The sequence below is a fragment of the Filicampus tigris genome, chromosome 16 (assembly GCF_054856515.1).
Source record: "Filicampus tigris isolate MCC_2025a chromosome 16, RoL_Ftig_1.0, whole genome shotgun sequence".
Classification (NCBI taxonomy): domain Eukaryota; kingdom Metazoa; phylum Chordata; class Actinopteri; order Syngnathiformes; family Syngnathidae; genus Filicampus; species Filicampus tigris.
The window spans coordinates 4663818-4691802 of NC_141232.1; the positions used below are offsets into that span (position 1 = coordinate 4663818).

Below are 27985 nucleotides of genomic sequence, written 5' to 3' on the forward strand. Positions count from 1 at the left end.
TATATTATATACAACAGTTTTTATTATTGATAACTTCCAGAGAGTAACCATGGAGGGGACACATTACAGTATACATAACGAATAATCACTAACAATTTCCAAATCACTGCACTTTAGTCATTATATTTTTAATAATCATGCAAACAACCAGTACATATTCCTTTCTTTTTAGCTAATTAGAACTTTCACTATGATCATCACAAACTCAAATGGTTTTAGATCTAGATTGACACATGGTTTGACATGACCATGTAAACACAATGCACACTTGAATCAGAATTCCTAGAGACAAAACACTAATACAAAAGTTAAGGTTGTAAGCCAGAAAAAAAAAAAATGGCTCAACCCAAACAGAAAATATATATTGTCCTTGGTAGAGATGATATAGTCTATCCATTGACTGGTTTCCTATAGGTCCTGGCAAGGAAATACCTCTCAGCAGAGTCTTTGCGGCTCGCATGTGGCTTTAAACTCTGAACGCTCCCAAACACGAGACAGAGTCTGTCCTGGAGATGATGTGCCAGGGCGCCATCCCAGTATTTGCACAGCAGAGAGCCTCCGGGGCGCAAAATCGCCTCAGCCAAATCCAGCAGTGACGAGCACAAGCCGATGAGCCTCTCATGGTCCAGCTCCCGGAAGCCGCTGGCGTTAGGTGCCATGTCACTAAGGAGGACATGAGCCCGGCCGCCGGGCAAGAGGTCGGGCAGCTTGGCATGTGTGGCGGGGTCGGCGGCGTCGTGGCTGGACAGAAAGTGGGCGCCATCCAGAGGTGGTATGTTTAGGAGGTCAATGCCGACGACGGTACCCCGGGGTAATGTGGGATCTTCAGTTAAAACACACTAATGTTAATTCATCTATCTTTGAGTGGATATTCATGGTTTCAGATTGAAAGGTGAACAAAAATTCAGAAATCCAGGTTTGACTCCATGGTATTAACATCTAGACGTGTTGAACAACTCAGGTCAGAGGAGGTTTTGTTTGAAGCCACCCACTTTTCAAGTGAGCAAAAGAATTGGAACTGTCATTATTAAATTAAGTGAATTACAGTTAATATGAGGTGACATGACCCTTACTTAAATAAGTGTATCAAGCCTGCGACCCATTGACTTGACCAGAGCAGAAGCCTCTGATTCAGATTTTTCTTTTTTCTTTTTTTTCAGTTTTCCAGTCCTTATTTTAACTTTCCGTCACTGCACAGTTTTGATGTACGGTTTATAAGAAGGACAAGAGTTAGTTCGTGCCAACCCGCCCTCCCCCCAAAAAAAAACATGTCTTAATTTAACAATCTACAACAATGCACTCACCGGTCCCCGCTGAGTTGACCCGGTGAACGGCCACCTGGCTCCAGGCTCCGGGAGCCGCCCCGCAGTCAACCACGCCGCATCCGGGCTTCAAAAGGCGGAACTTGTCGTCGATCTCCAGCAACTTGAAGGCGCTCCGGCAGCGGAAGTTTAGAGCGTGCGATGCTTTGACGTAAGGGTCTTTCGCCTGCCGCGCGAGCCACCTCTGCTCTGCGTTGCTTTTCTTCTTCGGGAGGCGACACGACGAATAGAAAAATCTTCGGTGCAGAAGATAAAACATGTTTAGTGTGTGAATTTGAAGGGCATTGAAAGTAACAGAATCAGGAAATGTTGTGAATTGCGCATGTGTCGAAATTCAACTTTCCATTCGATGGTGTGCATTAACTATATATGTCCCATGAAACAGGAAAGCGATAGACTTTTTCCGTACCCAAACTTTATTCGTTTTATTGAAATACACAACTTGCCTGCTTTACAAGCTTTTGTGCTTTCCATCAACACAATATGTAAGTGGTGGCTAATTTTCCAGTTGTGGTAGATATATCTTGTGTTCTGAATTGTTTATACGTAGGAAATCATCACATTTGTTTCTCGTCGATTGTATTTCAGAGTAACACATTCCAAGCGGGGATTCGTTTATTGGGCAGCAACAGAACAGGTGATGATTCGAAAGGTGACACAATTGTATGTGACTTTTCATTTTTGTAATTGCGCTCAATGCCTCTCTTAAGACAGGTAGGATGCTGAGTTCCAAGCTGCTGACTCTGGTTCTGGTGGTCGAGCCTGGCAGGGTACTGCTGGGCATGAAGAAGCGAGGATTCGGGGCAGGGAGGTGGAATGGTTTTGGGGGAAAAGTCCAAAGTGGAGAAACTGTTGAGGAAGGAGCAAGAAGGTCCGTGTTTGTCGTTTTTTTTTTTTGTTTGTTTTTTTTAAATACTGGGAGGATATTATTTGGATATATACAGTACGATAAACTTTTGTTTCATGCATCCCATCTAAACAGTAGACTGGCATCACAGTAAATATCACATGCTTTAAAGTATTTGCTTGTATACAGCATTGTACCTTTGGTTATATTTGTATGTATTCATATAATGAAAGAAAGTGGTTCTCAATATAAATGGTTTAATTTATGTTTATTAATGTATTAAAATGATGTGACAAACTCAATATAACTTAACTCACAGGGGTATATTCTTTATCCTCTGCAAAAAACGACTACAGTATTACTGCAGCTCCGTGGTGAAAAGTATTTGTGTATTTCTGTATTATGCTGCCATCTGGTGGTGTAGGTGAGCACAACAGAAGGTTCAATCACATTTCCATTCATTTCAGTTGGGAAGGATGATTTGAGATACAAGTGTGGTCACATCAAAAAATAATCGTGTAAGTCAAGGCACCACTGTTTTTATTTTGTTGCTCAGGGAACTCCTTGAAGAAAGTGGCCTCACAGTGGACACGCTGGAGAAGGTTGGAAACATACAATTTGAGATGGTCAGCGACGCGCAGCTACTCAACGTCCATATTTTTCGGGCCGACTCATACAATGGAGAGCCAATGGAAACGGAAGGTATGTTCCACAGCACCAGTTTCATGAGGCGATTTATTGTGAATGGGACGCAAACTTTCACTTTGCCGTGCTGTAGAAATGAGACCTCAGTGGTTCGACTGTGACAAAATCCCTTTTGACCAAATGTGGCCCGACGACAAGCTGTGGTTCCCGCTGCTGCTGCAGAAGAGAACATTTGTGGGCTACTTTAAGTTCCAAGGCCACGACGTCATTCTGAGCTACAAGTTGGACGAGGTGGAGAAGCTGTGAGGCTGGGAAGCTGTGTGGGAGGTGTCAACATTCCTCAGTGCCTGCTGTTCAGCAGAGACTTAGAGGCACTGATGTGCAAAATATACTGTGGTCGAAGTTGCCATTGCCATTACAAGAGAAATTTCAACTGAATGTTGGTAAACCTCCAAAAAATAGAGGACCAAAGCATCAGAGAACTGTAATTAGGGATGAGCTTGATCCTTGACATTGAAGTTCAGAACATTCAGATCATGCATTGCTCATAGAATGTAGTCATTGCCCATCCCTAACCCATGCCCGGTTAGCATGAAAATATGCCCCCTAGTGGCTGTGAGCAGCATAAGCGCAATCGCATCTGTAAAGCAATAGCGTTGTGTGTTTAATAGCTAGTCACTTAATGGTTGGCTAGTAATAGCGACTCTGCTTTTAACTGCCATTAAAAAAAATGTTACACAATAATAAAACGCAAAACAGGAATTTTCATACTTTTTATTGTCCAGCACAGAAAAATAAACAGATTCATCGGTCATCTCTAAATTAAATTCCTATAAAATGCCACCAAAATAAACGTTTGTGCAGTATTGTTTGTAAGGTGTGCAAATCAGACAAAGTGTTCTTTTTTCCAGGAGGTGTCAATTTTTTTTTTCTTTCCAATAAAAGTGTTCCAAAACAGCTTGGAAACTGGAGTCACCTGGTTTGTTGGATTCCTACTATACATATTGCACATCTGGAGTGAGACATGTAGTGTCATTCAGAAGCTCAGCTCATGTTGTCAGTAACTGTAACTTGTGCATGTTGCAGTTTAGGCACTTTGAATTAGCTTATCACCCAAAGCGCGTGGGGGTCGTCATGTCAACTATGAACTGCATAAAACAAAGATGGCAAAATAGGAAGCACACATAAGAGGTGTATCATCTGTATCAAAAATCGGAACTCCGGGAGTAAATAAACTATTCCCAGGATTTAAATAAAGTAAAATACGATATTGCCCCCGACCTCTTACGCAATAACTTATGAACATAAAGGGCAGGAATGTCCACTGTGCTAAATGGTCCCTTACGGCCTGGAGAATTTCCCTCCTAGTTGGCAGTAAAAGTTTTTATTCGAGCATTAGCCGACAGCCAAAATGTCAAAAGGCCAAAACTAATAAATCCAAACAGTGAGTGGTTTTGAAAAGCCACTTGTATTAAGTGTAATGTGCGCTGTGCAGTAAGAAAACATTTTTTTTTCCCTCCCGAGTTTCCCTCTTGTGTCACAAATCCATTTACTAGAGGCCGGGTTTCAAGCCGTTGTTTTCAACAAAGAGACAGCTGAGCTTTGGCTGGAGTTCATTCCACACCGCACCCATCTGGAAAGAGAGTAACATCTTATTTCTCCATCATTTGTTATGACACTTAGAATTAAAAAATAGAAGCACATATAATACTATTGTGGTTGTTCAGGGCAAAGTAGTAACAGTATTGCTATGGCACCATATGGTGGCATCTTGAATGAAAGAAGTATGCTCAACTTAGTTGAGGAGTTTCATTTTGACATAAGTCGTGCTTTTCTGGCAATTATAAACCTTTGGGGGTGGGGCTTACAGGTTTTGCAATGTGTGGCAGGGCTCGGTCCTAATCCCCCACAAATTAATATTTCAATTTTTCAAACTCTGACTTACAACATCAGACTTAAAAAGCAATGACTTACAAATAAGGTGAAAATAAATACTTTCAGTGCGCATGCCATGTACATGGTGAAAACTCTCATGACTTCCTCCAACAACCCAGGTTTAACTTATCTACAGCCAACACAATTTTTATTACTTTTCTATTCAGACAGGGCTTTGGCGCCATCTGGTGGCATTTTACGGTGTTTCATAAAGAGCCTAAGAAATGCAAAAAGGTGTTGGGTTTTTTTCTCTCTTTCCCCAGGAACAACAAATAACTGGGAATAGCTTCCAAAGAAAAAAAATTGTACATTTTTGACTAGTGAACCGGGAATATGCAGATGATGACTGCATATTAAAAACAACACAGAACAGCATTACCTCCTGGTGTCCTTGCACCTGGGAGTTGACAAAGGCCCCCAAGATGTGGGACGTGATTGGCAGGTAGGTGAAGATGAGCTGCGTCTCTTGGTGGAGGCAGAACAGCGAAAAATAGTTCCGCAACTCCATGATCTGTATGGCGTTCTCTTGCTAGGAAGAAAATCAAAGGACAAGATGAGAAAAAAACATGAGCGTCCTTTACACAACATTGTCCTTCATTTTTAGTGGATAAGGTGCTAAAGGCCTTACCTGAACAATCCGCGACTCGAGCTGCTCCACGGATGCGTGCTCTTTGGATTGCGCGGTGCTGCTCATCATCTGCCTCTTCATCACGCTGTACTTGTGTAGCGCGCGCTGATGCTCGTGGAGCACGCCCTTCTCGTGGCGCTCGCACAAGTCCTGGAGAAGACGAGTAATGATTGCGTTTTTATTTACACCCCTCGAAGAAGCAGCGGCCTAATCGGCGCAAACAAGAGGCACTTGCTCTGTACGACTGCAGCAAATCCAGGAAAAGATTCAGTCTTTCCACGACGTCATCCTCTTCCCGCCTGCCCTGAGGACGGCGAGCAAAACGATGTCTACTTCCCGTTGCCGCTTTGAGATTGGAGATTGCGCGTTGTACCTGCTGCGCGGCTTTGTCCGAGAGCACGGCAAACTCCACCGATAGACTTTTGAGGGACGGACACACTCGGCTCCACGTGCTCTGTGACGAGGCCAACGACGGAAGGGACGACGTGTCCGAGCTCAGCATGCTGTCAACGAAATGACTTCAATACATGCGACAAGTATGTTGTAGCCACTGTGTTTCTGAATGAGCACGTCTAGATTTTGTCGTACATTATATGATTGATGCGGCTACTACTTCATATATTACCGCCACGGACGGACGCCCATTTTGCTGCTGTTAGACGATACGGACGGGAAATAAAAAAAAATAAAAAAAAGACAGACTCAGCACAGACTGAACTGAATCCGTCTGTGTAATCACCACTAACTTGGTCACGTCAGAACGGATTTGACAGTCCATCATCGACGGACGCCCGTTTTGCTGACGAGAGACAGAAACGCGACCCAGACTGCATTGAGTGGATATGTACAGCAGGTGGCAGTATGCCCAAAAAGAGAATCATGAGTTACTCAGGCTGACTAATAAGGAGTAATAAAGTAGCTTTGAATACAGTGACAGTTCTACAGACAAGTTATTGCGAGTTAAGTTTCACATTCCTATTTTTATTCTTGGAAAGAGTAGGATTAGGAGGTTGTAAAACGGTATTTTGCACACCCACACTCCATTTCAGAATCAGTGTCAGTAACGGACCAAAAGTTGCTTGACAATCCAGTTGAAACAAACAGCAAAACTAACAAAAACACAGCTCGTCTCGCAGAAGTCTGCTATCTGAATGCTAACATATAACGCGAAACGCTGATGACAGGCTAATAATCCCATTTGGCTTCTAGAATTACACTCGCGCAATAACAAAAATACCTGAGCTCCCTGCCAAACATGAGGAGGTCACTCGCGTTCCCCTTGGAGCGCTCGGCGATCCTCTCGGCTCGCTCGCGCAGCTTGCAGAAGCTGTTGTGGATGTTCTTGATCAGCTCTCTGCTCACGCAGAACTGCGCCTGGATGTCGGTTGGGAGGTATTCCTGGCGACAAGGATCCCCGTGAGCCGTTCTCAAGAGTTGACTGGACGTTGCCAGGTTGTGTTGAGAAATTCACAAACCTTTGCCACGGTTGCATTTCTGTTTGTCATGAACTCGTCGCCTGTTTTCTTGTAAGCGTCACGCAGCTTAATCTGGACATCCTGTTTGTGAAGCGTGTTGAAAATGGAGAGGGGGGGGGGGGGGGGGGGACAATGAATAACTGGAAGTTGCCATGGCGATATCACTCCTTGGTTTGCAGAGCCAGCAAGTTTGGACAAAGGAAAAGGCATACAGAGCCGCTGAAGGTGAAGAAGGTCTTGACCAGCTCATCCTCTGAGAAGAAAGGGTGCTGCGCCACCAAGTTGAGAAATCTGCCCAGCGCGCGCCTCCTCGCCTCGATGAAGTCCCGCTCGGAAAACGACGTCAGGACTGCGGCAAAAGTCTTTATGTTACATAACATTGCAAGTGTTTGGGCTGCGTGGCTAAACCAGTTAAGTATATGCAAAGGAAATGGGTTACGTCGCAATCAAACCGTCGAGGTCGACATCCTGTGTTGTTGACGGAGCAGTGTGTTGAGTTGACACACTTTACCTCCTTTTAACATTCTTTTGGGCGGAAGCGAAGGCACAACTCTGTAGGCAAATCTCTGAAGCAGGATCTCGTGGAAGACGTCGAAGTCACTGTAGCGTCGATAAACGGACATTTTGTAACGCTGGAGGAAGAGAAAGCAAATCAAATTGACAGAGTGGATGCTATATGATTGTCGGTGGTGGAATTTCATTGTTTTCACTGTATTGTATGATACAATATTCTCTATACATTTTCTTGTATTTTTAAACTCAAAAACGGGTCCATTTCACCTAATATAGCAGGAAGCTTGAAATCAACAAGGCCGGTGCAAACTAGGGCCCGACCGATAGGAATTTTTTTTGATGCCGATGCTGATTTTTCGCTGACAAAAATACTGATAACCGATTAATCGGACGATTAATTTAAAATATATGTAATGCATAGAGTACAAACCATGACTTAAGGCTGTGTGTAAAATAGTGACATCCAGGTCAATTCCTTGCACTGCTCATTCAAGCACTGTTTATGACCTTATCAACAAATTTCATTATATATATTTCAGGATACATTTATGTGTAGTAAATACAAAAGCCAGTGATACTTGTGTACTGCTGTAAATGTTTGAAAGTACATAAAGGTAAAAACAATCGGCAAACATCAGCCGTTTAGCTGCCGATATTTGAAGGGCCATATGAGCCAATTAATCGGTCCGTCCCAGACAGAACGTGTATTCCCTTTTCTTTTTTTCTTCATAAACACACCAGAACAAAGAATTAGCCAGTCAAATAAACGTAGCTATTCATTTCCTATGGTTCAATGGCTTCCTTACCAGGGTGGTGACCTGGTACTCCACATGCTTGAGGAACAGGCCTTTCTTCTCCGGTATGAGCTCCACCTTAACCGCGTCTGTGTTCAGCAGCCTGTCCAGGTTCAGGGACAGCGTCAGCTCGTCCTCCTGAGCCGCCTGCATCCTCAGCGCCCGCAACTCACTCGGCTCCCCCAGCTGAGGCTTTGGAAACTCTGCAACGCACACAGCCGGCCCCCCACTTCTAATATTTACACATGGGCGCTACTAACACGCGACGCTACTACTTGGATGTAGTGGAGCAATGTGAGGAATGCCGGTTTGGAAAGCGGCTATCTCATATTTTTGACAGAATACGTGTCGGGGGACTGATCTTTCATCCACCACATCCCCATGCATTGCGATATGGCGAAGAATACTGAATGTAATCTCCTGCGACAAGTGCAGAGAACTTGTTCTTGCGCACGGTGGAAGTTTCATGCAGTTGGCCGTTATTCAGGCCACACCTGAAATAACAGAGAGGGCCTTAAAAAATAGCAGAAAAAAACTTGACAAGCCTGCCAAATGGCTACCTACTGTATGTGAAAACCATACACATCTTCCCTCCATATGTGTAGTGGAAAAATGCATCACTTTACAGCTATGTTTGAACAGTACAGGAAATATAATAAGTGGACACTTGTTCCTTGTTGAAATAACAGCTTTTAATAATAGGGAGCTATAACATTTTAATATTAATCCTGCAACTAAAGCAAAAAGTGCTTCGACAAAGTATTGGATTAAGCATTGATGTAACCACGTTTTCAATTTGTTGATCAGTAAAGAAGTACCAGTCATCACATTAACTGTCATTCCAGTATAAAAAGATGTTAAAATAAACTAAACCACTTATCCTTTGAGGATGCCTGCGCTAGTCTAAGCACGACATTCTGATTGATATTGCGTTTGTGGAATATGAATTAAGTAGCAAAATCCACCCATTTTATCCATTTCAGGGGGCGGCCATTTTGCCACTTAATGTCACCTGAAAATGACATCACAGTGCCGAACAACTAATCACAGCTCACCTGCAAGTGTCAAAATGGCCGCCACCTGAGATGGATGAAAACAGATTTTTATGCTTAATTCATATTCCACAAACGCAAGAGGCTAACAATAATATTAAGTATACACAAAGTTTTGAAACACTTTCTTATGATATTAGATGGAGAATATTTCGAAACTTGACTGGTAATATTCTTCTTAGGTATAAAACATTTTGTTTTTTATTAACAGGCCCACTATGCTGCTATATTTTAACGTTGGTCATGGTGGTGCTACCTGGACAGCAAAGTTGTTTTTTTTTTTTAAGTAAAAAGTTTGAAAACCACAGCTTTAGATGCTCGCTAAGCTGAGTCTCAGGCGTGTTGATAGTTTGAACTCCCAAGTTTTGTTTTGATACACTCCCCCTCCCTCACGTACACATAAACTGTTACTTTCACTCCCTTTTTAACATCCGCTGTATGCGGTCGCAAGATGAGCCGCCAAAGAGGTTACAGGGAATGGCTCGGACGACCCTTTGGCAGCCAGAAGCATCACCAAACTACTCATTAAGCAAAACATTCACTTTTCACATGCTTATCCACCTTGTATGTAGTTCTCCAGGACTTTGGGACTCGGCTGCTTTCCTTGCTGGGCGGCGGCGATTAGAGCGAGCGCTTTGTAGAGCGACAACTTGCTCAGGGTTCCGTCGGCGCCTGCGTCAACGTGTTCGGCGATCTGAGGGGGGGGCAAACAAAGACAGTCAAGCAACAAAGGCGTCTCACCAGTCCGCCAATCTAAATGCAACTGCGGTTTGCATTCCTTCTGCGCAGGGAAGTGCTCGCTAGACGCAAAGCCACAAAGCTACTGTAAAGATAAATGCTTCACGTAATTTGATTCTGAGGTTTCGTCTTTTGAAACATATACACGCAGTCGATATAAAAAGTCTACACAGCCCTGTTCAAACGCCAGGTTTTTGCGATATCCCAAAAAAATTAGACCGCGATAAATCAATTCAAAGCTTTTTCCTCCATTATTTTGACCTATATGATCAACTCAATTTAAAGTTATTTAAAAATAAACTGAAAAGTGCTTGCAAAAGTCTGCACACTCTCATAACTGGAGTGTGGCTGTGTCCAGAATTAACCAATCACATTCAAACTCATTAAATGTGAGTCTGCACACACCTGCCACCAAAAGTTCCCATAAAAACAAAAAAAAAAGCATTTTTACTCATAGAACCAGCACTTCACACATTGCCAGAATTATTAGCTAAGACTAAACATTGTCCAATGCTGAGCATACAACAGTTAGTATTTCTATCCGACAGCAGAGTTTGTGCACATGACTCAATAAATAATGTCATCACATACCAGAGGCGTGGCCGAGCTTCTTCACGATTAAGCGATAAAGAAACCGATGGACGGCTGATCCATCACGCTACACTATTCATAAGGACGATTAACTCTTTCATCCATGACTCATCTGACATGCCATCACAAACAAACAAGTGACATCGCCTGATATTGATCAAATAAATTATTTCAAACAAACAACTGAAGTCGTTTTTTTTCACGTAGGCTCCTCCCACTTGTCACTGGTATCTGGCTAGTCATTTTTCCTGCTCCTTTAAGAATGTTAATTTACCATGTTTCCTCGAGGACAGACTAAGTGTTACATGTCTCTTCATCATCATGACATCACAGACAAGTTTCACAGGCTCCTGTTTGTTGTACAGCTGCCTTCTCAGTAGTTTAAGGCTTGTGATTTTTCGACACAGGATGTTAGTGTTCTAATCTCGACACGCTCTACAGGTGACTCTATCACCCGCTGTTGAAGAATCATCTTTGATTGGAGTCATCTGTTTCTTTTCATTAATTTCTGATTACTGTTATCATAGTGTGTTGGGAATGGGAAACCCCATTCATGTAAAAATAAGAAAAATGGAGAAAAAAAATGGCCGTGTTCTTCACAGGACAGCGGCGATATAACAACATTGTATGAATCCTCACCTGGTCTTGAATTGCCTTGGAGAGTTTGGTGCTTTCAAGCAACCTTTGAAATACTTCAACCTGAACCTTCTCATCGTTCTGGCAGCAGACAGCCTCGTGCACCTCCCTGTAATAGGCAGGAACTGAGCCTGCAAAAGAAAAAACTATGGTTAGATTTAAACAAGTGAATCTGCACTTCCACCCATCTGTTGTTTTTTTTAAATGAGCTCGAGCTTACCTCATTGCAAATGAAAACCACATTCACATGACATGACAGTACATCTATGAACTCTTTAGTTTTCAATGAACCTAACAAGCATGTTTTTGGAATGTGGGAGGAAGCCGGCATATCCGGAGAAAGCCCATGCAAATTCCACAGAGGCAGGCCGGAGCCCAGAGTCCAGATTCGAGATTCGAACCAGGAGCTCCGTCCTGGGATGCACACGTGCTAACCATTCCATCACCATGTTCTGCACCATCATCAGAAATCATATTACGACATGCACCTCAGCATGTGACATTTGTTGCTTAGTTTATGATCTACTCGTTCATGTCAGCACACCTCACATTAGTTGACTTTTATTTCCACTTAAAAGTGTAAAGTCAACAGTTAGCTTTATTTTCCCAATATAAAATAGCCTCAAAGATCAATTTCATTGTGCATTAGAATTATTAGAATAGTTTTCGAGCCGGCTGTAATAACGCACCAAATTCGTCAACTTTTTAAGAAAATGGCATCAAAACGTCACTGGTTTAAACGTTTTGTATGCAGGTGGAACAAAAATACAAGTTCAAGCACCGAGTTCTCATCGGTACTTCAACCGAAAGACCACACGCCAAACGGAATCGTTTTAGCTAACTTTACGCTGGATCTGCACACGCAGCGAAAGTAAATAATGAGTTTATAACTTGCAAAATAGCGCAAAAGACAACGATGAGAGTGGGAAATGCACATACTGTACCTTCATTGATCTCTTCAGCCATGGCTCGGATTGTCATGTGAGCGCAAGAGCACCTCCATGTGATTTCCTGCAGAAGCGAAAAAACAAGTCATTTATTTCTTAAAGTTGTAGTAGGCTGCTTCTGGGGTGAAGTCCACGCGACTCATGGCCACTCCAAAGTGTCAGGCTGTCAGCTATAATGTGACAAACGTTTTATGGCGTTTTAAAAACGTCTATGTGAAAGCGTTTGTAGCTGTATGCATGCAATCGTACTCATTTCATGTGAACTAGTTTTGGATAATGGACTAACATACATAATCGTGGACTTAAGTGGTTCATTTTATTTCGGTCTTTTTTTTTTTTCTTTTTTTACCTCTTTATTTTTGTGTTTTGTTGTTAGATATCATATTTCCCTTCCCTTCAGTTAACTTCAGCAACTGTCTTTGGGTGTATTTATTCATATTTCATTAGAATCATTACACACACCAGTCTTCACCTACTTTGAGCCAAGGAAAATATTTTACACGTGAAAAATCTCGTTAGACTGAACGCATAATACAGCCATAGTCATTTTCATTTTCAGGAAACAATAGGGAAAAACAACTAATTCAACAAACGAAGTATTTTGTTGCCTCAATTCAGTATGACTACACAGACAAAGAAAACACGATTTTGGCAGCCTAAAAGTAATTGCCCAAGTCATTTGGAATGTTTTTTAAACCATAATAATAATAATAATAATAATAATAATAATACCTTTTTGTTTTAAAGCAACAAATTCAACAAACAAAAGTCCGGTTACCTCAAACAAACCTTTTGTATTACCATTACTTGGATAAATATAGCGTATAAATACATATATTTAAAGTAACACATTTCTAGCAAGCAGAGTACTATTGATTTTGCAACAGTAAATTAAATAACACTAAATTATACTATAAGGCTAATCATATGATTTTTAGCCAGAATATTAGTATTTTTTATTGATACGATAGCAAGTAAAAATAAAACAAAAACTTTTGGTGATTATGCTGTCATGCTAAGGATGTCACATCAAGTGTGTACTGTATACTGAAATAGTGCTGCTCTCGTTTGAATTTTCTCCCGGTTTAGGTGAATACAAAGCTTGTACTGTATTTCTGTTGAATGAATGGCAACAGGTGGATACAGAGATTAATTGAATCTCCCGCCATCTAGTGGAGGAACATTTAATTGTTCTGCCTGTCAAATGCGTAGCTGGTATAAATAGATGAGCAAATGTACATTGTTTTTCAGTAAATAAAACGATTTTACACCTGAGTGAGGGAATCACAACAAACCCCCATACACCTCTCCGTTGATAGACTAATTTCAATGGGCAGGAAATGCATTTTGCTGGGCAATAAACCAGACACATTTCGACCAGAAAAGAACTTTGTTTAACACATCTATATCTAAATACCATGAACATCTAGATGTAAATACCATGAAGATCTTTCTCTATGGCAAAGCTTCTCGGAATTGAGCTCAAATTGCCACCAGTACATTCTCAGTGAAATTACCATTTCTCCGACGGTTCCTGAATCTATCATCATCCTGCAATGCGATAGATTACCTCTGGGTGACGCTAATGCGTCATTTAACTGGACCTCTCGACTGATAAGGGGAGGAGGGAGGGTGACGGATGTTTGAGCCAACCGAGCTCGTGAGGATTTGTCAGCTGGCCGATTGTAGTCCACACTACAGCCGCCGCATTTGCGCAAGACTCCAGTCCCGTCCGGATGTATGGTGGCTGCGCTCGCTTGCTTCTCGAGGCGAACCCGTCGCGCTGGAATTTCAAAGTGCAAGCGACAAACCGTGCAGGCAGCTCTCTTCGACAGGATGTAAACAAACAACAGCCCGCCATGACGAGAGGAACAAAAGAGACTTGTTGTCTTCAACTAACCAGCAGCTAAACCGGCTAACATTAGCCGACGTAACAGGGACGACATTGAGACTGGGTACGAGCACTTCAAACATTTATTTTGTGACGACAACCAAACACTATGTACTTGATGTGACCGAGAAGCTAAAGCAAAAGTGAACTGGTTAACTAGTCGCTAGTGGTGATAGTCGCTAGTGGTGACTAGCTAACGAGGTGATGCAAACCAGCACCAGCTATAAACTAGTCGTCTACAACCCAACCGTGAGAGAACAAAAACATCACTAGCTGCTAAATTATGCATGGTTACTCTATGGAGGATGCCATTTTGAGTGGGTTGTAGTCGGATAAATTCTTCTTTAAACGTCAGCTGGCTTTGATGCGGGTTTTTTTTTCTCAAACAGACTTTTCCGGAAGGACCCAGTAGCATCCCCGTCTACCTAAAGCCGAACTGGATTGACTGTCGGTTGGCCATGGCTACTGTGGTTGGTTACACGCCACCGTGGTGGGTCGACCTGCTGCACCGACTTCCACATTTCAACTTCAACTTTGAGCAAACGAGCAGCGACTTCCAGCCGTGGAACTGGACCTATAAGCAGGTACGCATCCATGAGCAACAACCACTTTATCATGGTTTCGTTGCCTGGATGGACTTTTAGCTCCATCTCCGGATTAAAGGGATTCCTTGGTGACAAATGACATGTTAGCACCTGTTCATCCGCTTCACCTTTTGAATTTAGTCGCCATCTGTTGACCTACTATAGCCGTAGTTCGGCCTATTCCAGGATGGAGACCAGCTGGTATGATCTAATCCAAACCAAAGCCACCTTTGACTTGGGTGGGGGGTCTCGTCTTGGCATTTATTATACAAACGTAACCAGAATTAGCAAAATCGTCGATTTCTCAGGGGCTTGAAAGCATTTACACAGAGTTATGTAGTATGTAGCAAATGTCACAACTGTTAAAGCTTGGATGAAAGTCGGTCTTTGAATTTTGGAGACCAAGGTCATCATTTCTTCAAACACATCTACATTACTCCATAACAAATTTATGAACAAACAATTGATTACTAGAGTACATGGCCTATTCTACTGCTCACACTGCTTTTCGCACCAATAATGTGACATTTGCTCAATTTAAGTCGTTTTTTTGGGGCAAGCAACACCGTTTCAAGCTTACTATCTTATCAGTCAATATTTTTAACCGCAACTTCCCAGAGTAACCGAGAAAAACAAATGGTGGGGGAGAAATGTTGAGAAAGTATTCGAACATATGACTGACAGATCCTTAAGATTGATGGTTTTGGAGGATTTGAAGGATTCCATCGCCCGACGCCGACAATTTGTGATGTGGCGTGTTTTGGTTTACAGGCCGTTCCTTTTCGCTCAACGCATTATTCTCCCCGTCGCTCTGATATATAAATTGACCTTTTTTGTACAATTTTCGCAAAGAACTTGTCAGATTTGAATCATGCAGAATTTGGGCACACCTTTCTAATATCTCAGGGAATAATATATGAATTATCACAACATTCAGGCAGTTCAAGAAGACATCTTGGAGCCCTAAACTATTTTATCGTTGGTTCCTAACTTGAAATTTGGTCTTCAGTTGCCCATGATCATACTTCCCCTTTTTTTTTTTTAAGTGTGATTCAGATCTCAATTCCGATTCGTTTGAAACAGGAAGACGCTACCCAGACATGCGTCATCATCTTATTGTCTTTGTGCTGACAATTACAAACTAAGTAATCTCAGAGGCACACTAAAGAGTACACTGCGAGCTTTTGTTTGGCTTCACACGTCTGCCAATTTCAAAAGGAAGTAGTGTCTGAAGTCATATTTTCCTGAGGTGGCACCTTTTGTTTTTGTTGCCCTACACCCTGAGGTGTCATTCAAATTAAAATCATCACTAGCTTAGCATCCTAAATTTTGTGAAAACCACAGTAATAACAGCTACGTTTACTTTTATATTTAAATAATTAGCTTTTTTTTTTTTTAATGCAACATACATTTTACATTTACTCGCGTATATCCCTGTACGTACTATGATATTTTTTCTATTTGGACTATCATGCTACGAAGTGAAACGACAACATTATTTTTAGTATGCGCGAAGAGCAGCACAACATTTTTGGAGCGCGGGGCAATTCCTACGCGCTGAATGGCGTTTTTCTCCCAAACACTTAGGTAGTCCATTATCCTGACATTATCGATTTAATGGGATCCATTATAACTCCCATTGCTCTCGTCACTACAGTCCATCCTGTTACTGGGAGGTGTGGCGCTGGCCTGTCTGGCCCTGGACCTGCTCTTCCTGCTCTTCTACTCCATTTGGCTGTGCTGCCGGCGCAACAAAAATCATGACCAACCCTCGGCCGACTGCTGCTGCACCGCCTGGTGCGTCATCATCGCAACGCTCGTGTGCAGGTGAGCGCAACCCGTGTTTTCACACGACACGCCCGTATTTTTGGTGGCGCGTTTCGTTTTGGCCAAAGTGTGGGCCTGACCATCTGGACTTGTGTTGTCGAGCATTTGTTTCCTGTTTTCCTCCATATGTCGATGGGCCGCTAGAGAGCCATCACAGCTGATTCAGCAACGCAAAATAAAGGGCTGCAGGACCCTGATGAGGATGTCAACTGCATCGCGATCATTATGGCCCCGCCCCCCGCCGCTTCCAAGTAGTAGTAAAACAAGATACAGAGGAAACATTTATACTTGCAAAAAAACGTCATTTGTCAAAAACAGACAATTAGGAAAATGACTATTTTGGAAACGGAGCTTCCCCTAACATTAAAAAAGCTGTGCATATTTTCCAGAATTCATAGTTGTTGTTTTTTTTTTTTTTTATGTTTGTTTTTGCTCTCGGCCACCCCTTTCACACCGCAGAGCGTGAGAGGAAGAGATTAGCGGCCCAGGAAGAGGGGAAAAACAATGATGCTCTGTTGGCTGAACACCACTAGTCTGTTCTGACTGCAGTTTGAAGTGGTGCTCATGTCATCACCCCACTTGATTAGAAAAGCCACTATGCTCTGGATGGATGTCACTCAAATGTCTGTAATTGAGATATAATTGCAAATTCACTCTCTGTGGTCAGGTTGTTGTTTATTTTTTAGGCCACCGTCAATTTGTTCTCATTTCCAAACGTGTCTTTTTCACAGGAATTATGCTAATAGAAGTTACCTGTTCCACAGTCAAACTCACCATGTCATTATAAATGCTTTAATATTTAATTCTTAGCACTATGAAAACAAGTTAAACACATTTCTCATCTATTTTCTATTGCACTCGTGCCCTTGAGAGTCACGGGTGAGCTTTAACGTAAGAGATTCTAATGCCTGCCTCCAGGCTTGGCTCCAGTAAATCAACCCGTAAACAAATTGCGCATTAAAATACAGAAAATGACATCCCAGTCCATCCACCAGAGCGTCTTTTTCTGCAACCCGAGGTCTCTCATTCCTTATACGATCTGATAACCCAGCAGCCAGAGTGCCGCCTTTGTCAGGGCTGAGGCCTCCGGGGCGTACGTACATACGGGTCCATGTTTTCCTTGGTTCCGTGTGGGGTGTTTCAGGCGTCTGAACTGACAGGGTTAATGTGGGGTTCACATGCACCCCCGCACTGGCTCGCCACCTCCCTCTCTCGCTCTCGTCTCTTCCGTTTGTCTTTTTAAGCAAATCCCAGTCCCCCCACACCAAACCCATCTCCTCCTCACCACTCTTGTCTCTCCTCCCCTTTCCTTATTCCCTTTGTCAGCGCCGGCATTGCTGTGGGTTTCTATGGGAACGGCGAGACATGCGACGGACTGAATCGGCTGACTTATTCCCTGCGCCACGCAAATTACACCATCACCGGTGTGCAGAAGCTGGTGAGACTTGAGTACTAAATAATTCATTCATCCTTATTGTCCCACTTCTGCTACGAGACATGTTGTGCAATCCGTCATCCCCTTGATTTTCCCCGATCGGGTGCAGGTTTCCGACTGCACGTCCTCATTGAACGGGGGCGTCTTTGACAATCTGAAGGTGCTTGAGGCTCAGTACTCCAAGCACAGAAAGTCCATCGTCCGAAATCTGCTGGACCACCAGGACAAGCTGGTCAGACAGATGGTGAAGATCCCCTTCTGGGACAACAAGAAGAACTCGGTCTCTCTGGACGAGCTGGCTGTCCAGATCGAGCTGTATGACTGGTACAGGTGAGCGACCGTACAACATGAAGACACTCGAGTTATGCGGACACTTGAAGCCGATGAGATTCAAGGAAGAAGTCTGCCTATATTCAAAGATAAGAATTGAGAGGCCTGTATTGCGCTTGTGAGATCAAGCAGACAATGTACACACAGACCGCTTGCTGACAGGGTGGACAATGACAGGGTGGACTTTGGATTTTTCTTAATATATGAGCTCTTGGTGGATCTTTACTTAGCAACCCGAATCAGTTAGCATATTGTCTCATGTGCTTTTTAACAATTATAGGTCACATTTCTGAAAGGTTTTTATGTCAATATTTCACTGTGACAGAGTGGACATGTGAAGCGTGGCAGCATCTAACTACACGCATGAAAGAAATTATGAAACGTAAGTTATTGTGCAACTATCCACCGTTTCAGCCTCCATCGAAGACACGCAAAATGCTGGTCATAATGCCACTGAAAATATTGTAGGTTTTTTTTAGCTAGCAGGTAACCTCTCGGTGACAGGGTGGACAGCAATATCAGGGACTTTCTCAGGGCATTGAATCAATCGCACCTGGACTGGTCTGGTTTTAGAGGATATTTTGTCTCATCTGAGCAGGCTTCATCAGTTCATGCAGTTAGTTTGTGGGACAAATTCACATACACGCAATTGGGGGGAAATGGTAGAAAATGAAGAAATCATATTTTAAGAGATTTATTGTTATCCTACTATGTGCAAAATGTTTGGCCACTCACAACATCACCTCGGCATCTCTTGACCCCCGGATCTCATTAGCGCGAGTCGTGTGTGTGTCAAGGATTTATGGCGCTTGAGGTAATGAGCACAGATGCTATCTGGGTCTCATTCTCTTTTCGCCTTCTTACCCTGACGGTCACTCTGCAAATCATCACTCACATCTGTTCATCTCACTTCCTCGTTTGCTTAGGTATTCTCTTTACTTTGACAGTGATGCATGAAAGGGGGAACAATGACAAAGGAGCATCGAGCCAAATTAGATTGTCGTTGACGCAGTTGACCCGACTGCAGTGTGGTCCAATTTTTAACAGCAGTATTCACAAATTCTGTGAATACAAATAAGGTTTACAATAGTATCAGCGCCCACTTTTTTGGTTTTGTCCTCACAGGTGGCTGGGCTATCTCTGCCTGCTGCTGTTCGATGTCCTCATTTGTCTGCTGGTGCTGTTGGGCCTCATTCGCAACTCCAAGGGGACGCTGGTCGGGTGAGTCGAAGTGCACAGGAGACACAATGAGTGCGGCTCTGCAAGTGATTTGTAGCCGCCGACACAGAACGACGCTGCATAAAAGTCCCAGACTCACCTTGTCAATTTAGTAAAGTCAAAATGATTTCATGCCATATAAACTTTATGCCACTCGCGCGCGGCTGGTAAAAGGCGCACACACTCCAGTGACACTTTTATATTTTGAACCAGCTGCTCATTAACTCTCATATTTACCGGCGCTATTTTTTATTATTTTTTTGCTCAATAATACATGAATGGTAATGGCAAAAAATTATACAGGGATGTACAGGCAGGGTTCTTTTATGCATGATGTGAATATGATGGTATTCAAATGGAATTGCTGTCGACTTGTAACGGTTTGGTTCACCTCAAACTCCGTAGTGTGTGCTTGTTTGGTGCCGTGGCTCTGGTGGTCAGCTGGTCCTCACTGGGGCTGGTGTTGGCTGTCTCTGTGGTGAGTGTCCGCTTCTGAAGTCAATATCACACGGTGGTGTTGTGTTCTTTACCGCTCTGACAATCCTCCCCCCACGACCACCCCCCCTCCCCCCTTCACACTCTCCTAGGCCTCCAGCGACTTTTGCGTGGCTCCCGACACATTCATCACTCAAGTGTCCCACAGCTATGGAGTCGTCAATAACGGTATTAGTCACTCGCTTGTGATGAGTTTTTTTTTTTTTCCCCCCACTGTGATCACTATACCTTCCCTCACCCATTTTTTTTTTTTTTTTAAGGGGGGGGGGGACACTCACGTGAGTGAATAGCCAAGTATGGGCCCCCTACGCCGCTCTCAATGCTGTGATTATTGTGCAGCAGTGAGACGGCATTGTTCTAAAGAGCAGGCCTTGTCCGCCGCTCATAAAAAGCCTCTAAAAGGGTCTGCCAGCAGTGTCACAGAGCAACGGGCTGCCTTTTTAGGATGAATAAAAGCTTCTATAACTACAGCTCGTTTTAGTAATTGCCTAAATGATGGCATGGTTTTTACAAAGGCAATTTTTATCGAGAGCCCCGTGCAGAGTGGATGAGGCAAGTAGGATGAATGAAGTCGAGGACGGGATTATCAAAGGAGATTAAGAGAACAATACTAAGATTCGCTTTAAAAAAAAAAAAGTTTCTGTATTCGTGTATTTTCCTCCTTCGAAGGCTTCAGTTATTTTTCGATGGTTTTATTACATTGAACTAAGGCTGGCTGTTTTCCCAGCCCGTCACTCCTATCTCTTCTACTTTCCTCCCACCGCGCAATGGTGTCAGTCAGCTAACAGTCTCATAATCCATATGAGTAACGGCTAAGCCTCTTCACAACTGTGGGCGGTTGCATATTAATACAAGCCTCAAAGACAAAACACGCACTTGACAAACGCTGCAGGGAATGGGCCAATTTTGTTTTATTGGATCGTCTCCCTCAACCAATATCAAAGCTAGAGCACTTAGCATTCCCTGTGTATTTTCTCGTCAATCACAAAAGGTTTTTTTTTTTCCCCCCTGAGGTTCATATACCATCCAATACAGCTTTATTTATATAGCGCATTTCATAACAGCTGTAACAAAGCACTTTACAATAACAAAATATGCAGACTGTGCTGATCTGAATACGGTGTTCTCGAGACCTTGGTTAACAGACATGTCATCGAAAAGTTGCCGTGAGTGGAAAACAAACAGCGTGTTCGACTATCTTGCTTTGGTGGGAAACACAGTGTTGATGCACATTCTGTGACTTCAAGAATCGAAAGTACTAGCACATGTATTCCCCTTTTTTTTTTCTTTTTTTTTTTTTTTTTCTCTCTCCACTTTGCCGCCAGTTTCCGCAGGTTTTCCATACGTATGCTACATCTGTTTTCATCTGTGTTTTATCCGCAGAAATACTCGACTACTACCTTAGCTGCGATCTGGAGCTCACCAACCCCTTCCAGCAGGTTTGTTGCCTCGAACAAGCAAGCTTGACTTTCAAGCTTCTCACGCTCTTTTATCGCGTTTTGCCGACGTCATTGAAATCCCCGCGGACACGGCATCAAAAAGACATTTTTATCCACAATGTGGGGAATTTGGTGCATGTCGGCGCTACGAGTCACTCCCGGCGCCTCAAGACGTGGATGCACCAGGACAACAATCCCATTCTGCAGCATTTTCCTCTGTAGCCAAAGATGAATGCGCTAAAATGGGGCCGTCCCTTGTGCAACAAATCTCTAGTTTGACTTCATGAATAAATGAAAGCTTTTTGAGTGCTCGGCGGCACTTGTCAAGAAAAAGATTCTACAGCGTGTATCTATAACCAGTCGGCGTGCTTCCGTGCGACTTTAAATGGAGGCTGCACATGAGCGTGAAACTACAGATATGAAAGGCTAACTCGTGTTCTCTTTCAGACGCTTTCCACGAGCCACAAAGCGCTCGTCGAGATGCAGGACGACGTGCTGAAGCTCCTGCGCTCGCCCGGCGCGGATAATAGCTCCGCCCAGGTAGGTCTCGGTTTGAATCCTGGCCGGACAGGAGCGTGTCCATGTTGTGGCTCTTTGTTGTCGTTAGTGATGACGGGGGCGGTGAAGTGCGGCGCACTTGCTGACTGCCCCTCGCATTATGTCCATTTAGCGACATTAGCCATTCGCTCAATACAACGCTGCCGCGTTATTGTCCCGACTGTGTGTTGACGGGCACAAAGTGGAGCTCATTTCACTCTGCATTCCCACGCGCAGAAATGTGCTGAGCTGGTCGAAGCGTTTGTGAAAGGCAAACAGACATATTTGATACTAGAAGAGTTGCGGGGAGAACGAGATGTGTAAATAAAGATAGATAAAAAGTACAGTGGTGTCTTGAGATAAGAGTGCTTTTGTTGACAGTGGCTCAACTCCCTTCACAATAAGCGGCAGTTTAACTCATTCACTGCCACAGGCAAATTTGTCTTCACAGTCCAGACATTCAATCCCAGGAATCTATTCAAATTTTTTCTCAAATTTTCCTTACAAGATGGCTTTCTCTTATTAGATTACGTCGGTGTTTGTTGTTTGTTAGGGCCGGGTGATAAATCACTATCAATATGTAATCGTGATCTTTTGATAGTGTTAGCTTAAAAAAATAAGAATAATAATCAGGAAGAAAACCCAGATCCCGAACTGCACGGCGTTCAAGTCAGTCAGCTGCAAATAAAAGCGGCGTACGAGCACAGACTGAAAGTGTGGTTATAACTCACCCCCCCATCTCCCCTTGCTCGTTTCCAGGGACTTTTGGAGCAGATCCAGGGGGTGCTGAACATCACCGAGATCAACCTTCATCAGCTCACCGCCTTGGTGGACTGCCGCAGCCTGCACTTGGTGAGTGAAGCCGCGATACGGAGACTAGCGGGGGGGGGGGGGGGGTGTCTCGTTCATGGCAAGGTGGGCCCGGCCGACTCTGACGTGTTGTCACATCAGCGCGGTGCAGCTAAAGTTATTTAAAGCCACCTTTCTTCCTCTTCCACGCTTGCGCAGCTAACTCGGCTTGTCCTCACAAATAGCCGTCGTCACACTGGACTTCCTGTCCGACTGAAAGCGGCCCGATGATGAGAAGCCGCTCAGTTGCGTCCACATTCCAAGTGCACGCGTGCAGCCAAACATTATCTGTCGCATTATCAAGCCGTGCATGCAGGCTGGAGATTGTCATGTAATGTGTGCGTGTGCTTTTTGGATGTCGGTGAGAAAATGTGCTGCTTCCTGCGTGTGCAGGCGCGCCAACTGTGAGCTCAGCGCTTTGACCTAGTTTGAATGCAACGCCGAAGGAACGAATTGCAGCATCCTTCTTATTGTTTCAATTTTCATGACGCGGTGGTGAAAGCGCTTGTCGCTCAAATCTCCCGCAGGACTACGTGCAGGCCCTGACGAGCGTGTGCTACGACGGACTGGAGGGCCTCATCTACCTGCTGCTCTTCTCCTTCGTCACGGCCCTCATGTTCAGCTCCATCCTTTGCAGCGTGCCTCACACCTGGCGCAAGACGCGGTAAAGCTCCGACGAACAACAACTCTCAAACGGCACCAAAGCTGTTTTTTTTTATTTTGAGGGGGGAGGTTATGGCCCGCTGTACAGTTACGGGAATGATTTATGAGGACAAGCCCATCAATTAATCATGGCTACACAACATTCATTCCAAGGTCTTGTTTTGGCGTGGCCACAGGAAGGACTCGGATACCGCAAATGAAGAGAACTATGAATATTTTTGTGTATAATTTACCCATTATACAGCAGCTGCATCCTCGAGTACTCTAACTCCCCGCCACTCTGAAATTGCAAAGAGTCGGCCGGCCTGAATCAGTCGCAGCCACTGCCAGAGTTGATGTCATCCTTCCACAGCGGGAAGGTGGAATGACTCTTGATGCCGCTGGCCCAGCGGCCACAGGCACGTCTCACCGGAAAGTGTTCGCACAAGCCCAGCTGTCCGCCACGTAATTAGCAAACCCCTTCGGAGCAATGGAGGGGGCGTTCTTCTGTTTGATCGCAGCTGGAGCGTCCTGTTAAAGCAGAGGCGGCCTTGTTCTCTCCAGTAGGCCACACTAAGCGGGTTTAGTTTGAAGGGGAAAGTTTGTCTTTTATCTTCAATTGAGCTTTAGGCAGTCCGAAAGTGCTAAATCAGCAGATGAAAACTTTTTGTCATCAAACACAGTGTCGTGCTTCACCCGCATGTGACGTATGCTACTAAGTGCGAATCTTGTGCTTTTAGAACTTTCAAAATCGCTCACGTAGCCAGTGAGGACAATGCATCAGCAAGTGTCTAAGAACAAATGCAACAAATGTGACCACGTGGCGCCTCTCTGGTTTCCTTTTGTAGTATTTTAAAGGAAGGCAACGGCTCCCTCTGGTGGCGACTCACTGTGTCCGTTTTGTGTCTTGGCAGGTTGGACGAGGACAGTGACAGCGATTCACTGGGCCGGGGCGGGAGGCAAAACCATGACAACCTGTACCGGGTCCACATGCCCAGCCTATACAGCTGCGGCAGCAGCTACGGCAGCGAGACGTCCATCCCCGCCGCCGCGCACACCGTCAGCAACGCGCCCGTCACAGAGTACATGTATGTGGCGCTTTTGGCTTCAAAGTTTTTTTTCAAACATTTACTTTAGTTATTCTTCTCTATTCACAGCCCCTCCCTTTATTATTTTTTTCAAATGACAACTTTCTGCAAATGGCCCCCAGGCTTTATTTGAACACCATTGCAGTACGTGCAGCTGTTGCTCTCCAGATGTGAAACCAAATACTCTGTCTGAGCGATGGGGTCATTGGGCAGGATCTTCTGTACTAATTCATCTTTTTATGTATATAGCTTCCTATCTCCACAGCAGTGCATCCCTCCTCACTTTTGACCACCACTGCTTTTCCTCCCGCAGGGCTCAGAACGCCAACTTCCCCAACTCCCGCGCCGAAAACACACCCTTAATCGGACGAGAGTCTCCTCCACCCTCGGTGAGTTCCAACCGGCAAACGGGCACCGTTAGCCACGTTTCCACCAAGTGCTACGGTTCACTTCACTAAGCCCTGATATGGCTACCACAAGAGAAAAATGGCCAAAAGGCAGACTGATCATTTATTTTGATACATTTAAACAGAAAATATGAATCCAAGCAGTGTTGGTTGGTCTTAACGTGGCTATTTAGAACCCTCATCCTAAAAGCTCCGTCAATACTAATTCCTAATTATTTAGACCACCTGCAAGGTGAAAGTTTTCAGGTTCCCCCTTCTAACAGCACCTCCAATCTAAATCCTCTCAGCCCCCACCCCTCCACTCGACACCTGTGTCTAACCTGGACACCGCTTCACGTTTCTTCTCTACACTCTTTGTCATCTTTTCTCCCAACCCCCTCGCCAATCCGTCCAGTTGTATTTGACTCCCGCCCACACTAACAGTGGCCACAGCTGGCAGCTAAAGCCTTCGGACAGCTCCAGAACGTTTTGGTAACCTCGTCTGCTATGCTAACAGGTACACAATATGGCATCCCCCGCCCCCAAACCCAGCCCACAGTGACAACCCCTCCCCCGTCCCCAACCTACCCCAAAACCCAGCTCTACTCCGCAGTGTCCCACCTGATGTTTGTTGCCTGTGGCCCCTGACCCCCCCCCCCAGGCTGCATGTTTTCCCTCCCGAATGCAAGGAATGTCCCTGTGGATGATTTCTTTAGCCACACTGTATGTAATCAACAGTTATTTCAAATACATTTTCGCCGTCAGACACATTAACACGTTAACAAAATGGAGCTATTATTGCAAACCGTACCGAGGTAATACAGTTGGAGATAACAGTAATATAATCACAACAGTTAAAACCTGACTTCAAATTTATTTTTTATTCCTTAAACTAATGTGCGTACAGGTGCATTTCTGGGGCAACTCTGAAGTTAAGGATTCGATGAACGGTTACATGCTAAATGTTCAAGAATGACAGATCCCATACCAAGATTTAGATAAAAACCACATGACCTTTTCAAGGAGACATGTTAATGCATTTTTTTTTTCTGTATTTACATTTCCCAGGTATCTTGATCATACGCCCGTGACATGCGTTTGTCAAAATACCCCAAAGATCATCATTTCTTGTCTTCAGCCTGTGCTTAGGAGCAGGCCATAACTTCATACCCAAAACTGCGTGTACGTGTAACCCCAAAGTTAACGTCTTTGTTGAATATCACTCTGGATGGGCCATACAGAGAGCAGACATACAAGCCATAATGTGTCCCCTTAAAAATGAATGTTGTGCTGCTTCTGTGTTTGGATCCGTAGTCTCATGCGGTGTTTCCCAACCTTGATTGAGCCAGGAATGCATTTTACCTACATGAAAAAAGATATAAAGCTCACAGCATACCAATCATACAAAAATATCTTGGGGGGGGGGACTGAAATGTTCTCGTCTCAGTTAACTCCCAACTCTGTCCCTGACACACTAGTAGAAAGCCATGATTTACCGTACTGTAGTTTGTTGTATGAATGGCAACATGTGGACACACGTTTTTTGTACTTTGTGCTATTCAATGAAAGAACGAACCAGGATATAGTTTTAACGACGCAATAATAACTTTCACACCAATTATTGGATACATTTCCCGACGATCTCTCACCTTGGTTGGGAATCACTGGCCTATTGCACTCTCTGGTGTTTAGCTTGAAAAGCACCAGTTTGCAGCCATGATGGGTGGTGCATGTGCAACCTCTGTGTCCCCACCCAACTCCTCCGCCATGAAGAACTTTTCTGCTCATTGTCAAGAGCTGTGATACTTGGAAGAGAGAGTCTTCCGGACTCTTTCATGAATTGTACTTCTATTATGTTCTGTTGGTCATGTTTTTTTTCCGTCTGCTTCTCACTCACAGTACACCTCCAGCATGCGGGCAAAGTACCTCGCTAACAGGCGACCAGAGCCCAACATCCCCGCGTCAATTTAGCCGGAACCGGCTAATCCAGATTCTTACAGTCAAAAAGGAGTCCCCCAAAAAAAAAATTTTTTTATTTTTTCTCTCTACCTGAATTATGAAGAGCTTTTACAGAGCACTGCCTCAGTCTTACCGCAATGTTGACTGACTGTACATTTGACAGTGTCTTTGCTACTTTTGTCTTAACTCTAGTGTTTGGGACCAGTCTTCGTGCACAACTGCATGTCTTACAAGCTTACAACAGAGCATTTTTTGTTGTTGTTGGAAATAGTCCTTACGGCACTCGTGAGCTGCCAATTAGCTGTGAATTTGGAGGATTCAATGAGCTGGCGTCATGAGGAAGGAAGAAGGGGAGCAAACCGTCAATACTTGAGAGGGCAACATACTACTGGAAAACATTTTTTCACCATTTCTCTACGGAGTTTTAATTTTCAGGCATCACCACAAAACACAACCGTGACTTCTCCAAATCTGCCCGGCAACAGCTAATGCAGCTATCACAATGCAGCCGTTAACGGTTGATGTGAAATGTGCTTTTTTTTCCCTTCTTTTTGTAGAGTTTCAAACATTTTTGCATTGGCAATGAAGCATCTGACAAGCAAATGTGTTTTAGCATTTCTAACAATACATGAAGACGACGAGTTTACGCCCATTGTGCGTCGTATTTTGTTTGCAGGAGAACTTCCAGGCGGTGCCAATCAAACTTAATTGTCTTAAATGAGCCTGATTTTTTTTTTTTTTTTTTTTTTTTGGTCCCCACCCCCATGTTTTATGCTCTGTACACTGTTTTTGTTTGGCCGTCATGTTCTCGGTCTGTGTGTGTCATTGTTGGATGATGAACATTGATTGTAAAAGGAATAACGTACTTAAAAAAAAAATCCTGACTTTTACATTTTCTATTTGATTTCACTTTGATTTTTAGAATCTGAAGCCAGCACATAGTGTGGCTTCATTTACTGTATGTGAATATGGTAGCTATTTTCATTTTTAATAAGGTTTATTCTCTGAAGTTGTTTTATACAAAATCTTCAACATGTACATGGGAGAAAACAAACAAAACAACTGTGGTTATGTTGAGCTTGACTGCCGTGTTTAAAAAAAATAATAATAAACCAAATTTAACTGTAGTCCTCCTTGGTGTTTCCTAAGGGTTTCATTCCATTATTAGACACGAGGTAGCAG

General features: G+C 43.8%; 4 protein-coding genes across 9 annotated transcripts; 2 read left to right on the forward strand and 2 right to left on the reverse strand.

Annotated features, from left to right (window-relative positions):
- Positions 1-1694, reverse strand: mrm2 (mitochondrial rRNA methyltransferase 2). Its single transcript, XM_086055113.1, has 2 exons — positions 1305-1694; positions 1-823 (listed from the first exon to the last, which is right to left on the reverse strand). Exons 1-2 carry the CDS (start codon positions 1579-1581, stop codon positions 390-392), a joined length of 711 nt encoding a protein of 236 aa, XP_085911239.1. The 5' UTR covers positions 1582-1694; the 3' UTR covers positions 1-389.
- Positions 1332-3780, forward strand: nudt1 (nudix (nucleoside diphosphate linked moiety X)-type motif 1). Of its 4 annotated transcripts, none has more exons than XM_086055117.1 (5): positions 1332-1473; positions 1911-1959; positions 2033-2193; positions 2726-2871; positions 2948-3780. In XM_086055117.1, the coding sequence occupies exons 3-5, from the start codon at positions 2042-2044 to the stop codon at positions 3118-3120; spliced, it is 471 nt and encodes a 156-aa protein (XP_085911243.1). In that variant the 5' UTR covers positions 1332-1473; positions 1911-1959; positions 2033-2041; the 3' UTR covers positions 3121-3780. The 4 variants fall into 4 exon arrangements, with proteins under 4 accessions (XP_085911243.1, XP_085911242.1, XP_085911241.1 ...); XM_086055116.1 differs by having other exon boundaries at positions 1395-1473; positions 2037-2193; XM_086055115.1 differs by having other exon boundaries at positions 1413-1807; positions 2037-2193.
- On the reverse strand, positions 3573-14009 carry snx8a (sorting nexin 8a). Of its 2 annotated transcripts, none has more exons than XM_086055110.1 (14): positions 13694-14009; positions 12121-12187; positions 11180-11307; positions 9773-9905; positions 8172-8362; positions 7364-7484; positions 7065-7201; positions 6853-6933; positions 6615-6775; positions 5751-5880; positions 5613-5681; positions 5378-5527; positions 5129-5278; positions 3573-4447 (listed from the first exon to the last, which is right to left on the reverse strand). In XM_086055110.1, exons 2-14 carry the CDS (start codon positions 12155-12157, stop codon positions 4367-4369), a joined length of 1569 nt encoding a protein of 522 aa, XP_085911236.1. In that variant the 5' UTR covers positions 12158-12187; positions 13694-14009; the 3' UTR covers positions 3573-4366. The 2 variants fall into 2 exon arrangements, with proteins under 2 accessions (XP_085911236.1, XP_085911235.1); XM_086055109.1 differs by lacking the exon at positions 13694-14009 and adding an exon at positions 13641-13659.
- On the forward strand, positions 13740-27930 carry ttyh3a (tweety family member 3a). Of its 2 annotated transcripts, XM_086055111.1 has the most exons (16): positions 13740-14078; positions 14404-14598; positions 16256-16425; positions 17752-17863; positions 17970-18190; positions 19316-19411; positions 19814-19886; positions 19996-20071; positions 21287-21342; positions 21790-21882; positions 22639-22731; positions 23256-23392; positions 24285-24458; positions 24772-24847; positions 25260-25361; positions 26744-27930. In XM_086055111.1, exons 2-15 carry the CDS (start codon positions 14473-14475, stop codon positions 25338-25340), a joined length of 1584 nt encoding a protein of 527 aa, XP_085911237.1. In that variant the 5' UTR covers positions 13740-14078; positions 14404-14472; the 3' UTR covers positions 25341-25361; positions 26744-27930. The 2 variants fall into 2 exon arrangements, with proteins under 2 accessions (XP_085911237.1, XP_085911238.1); XM_086055112.1 differs by lacking the exon at positions 25260-25361 and having other exon boundaries at positions 13742-14078.
- Positions 27931-27985: the final 55 nt, after the last annotated feature.

Coding starts and splice junctions, on each gene's coding strand:
- ttyh3a (XM_086055111.1), top strand. CDS start 14,473: ATGGCTACTGTGGTTGGTTACACGCCACCGTGGTGGGTCGACCTGCTG. Junction 14,599..16,255: donor GGAACTGGACCTATAAGCAG/GTACGCATCCAT, acceptor TCGTCACTACAG/TCCATCCTGTTACTGGGAGG. Junction 16,426..17,751: donor ATCGCAACGCTCGTGTGCAG/GTGAGCGCAACC, acceptor TCCCTTTGTCAG/CGCCGGCATTGCTGTGGGTT.
- snx8a (XM_086055109.1), bottom strand. Junction 8,363..9,772: donor CCTGGAGAACTACATACAAG/GTGGATAAGCAT, acceptor TGTGCGTTGCAG/AGTTTCCAAAGCCTCAGCTG. Junction 4,448..5,128: donor AGGTGCAAGGACACCAGGAG/GTAATGCTGTTC, acceptor CTCTCTTTCCAG/ATGGGTGCGGTGTGGAATGA.
- nudt1 (XM_086055117.1), top strand. CDS start 2,042: ATGCTGAGTTCCAAGCTGCTGACTCTGGTTCTGGTGGTCGAGCCTGGC. Junction 2,194..2,725: donor GTTGAGGAAGGAGCAAGAAG/GTCCGTGTTTGT, acceptor TTTGTTGCTCAG/GGAACTCCTTGAAGAAAGTG. Junction 2,872..2,947: donor AGAGCCAATGGAAACGGAAG/GTATGTTCCACA, acceptor GCCGTGCTGTAG/AAATGAGACCTCAGTGGTTC.
- mrm2 (XM_086055113.1), bottom strand. CDS start 1,581: ATGTTTTATCTTCTGCACCGAAGATTTTTCTATTCGTCGTGTCGCCTC. Junction 824..1,304: donor GGTCAACTCAGCGGGGACCG/GTGAGTGCATTG, acceptor TTTTAACTGAAG/ATCCCACATTACCCCGGGGT.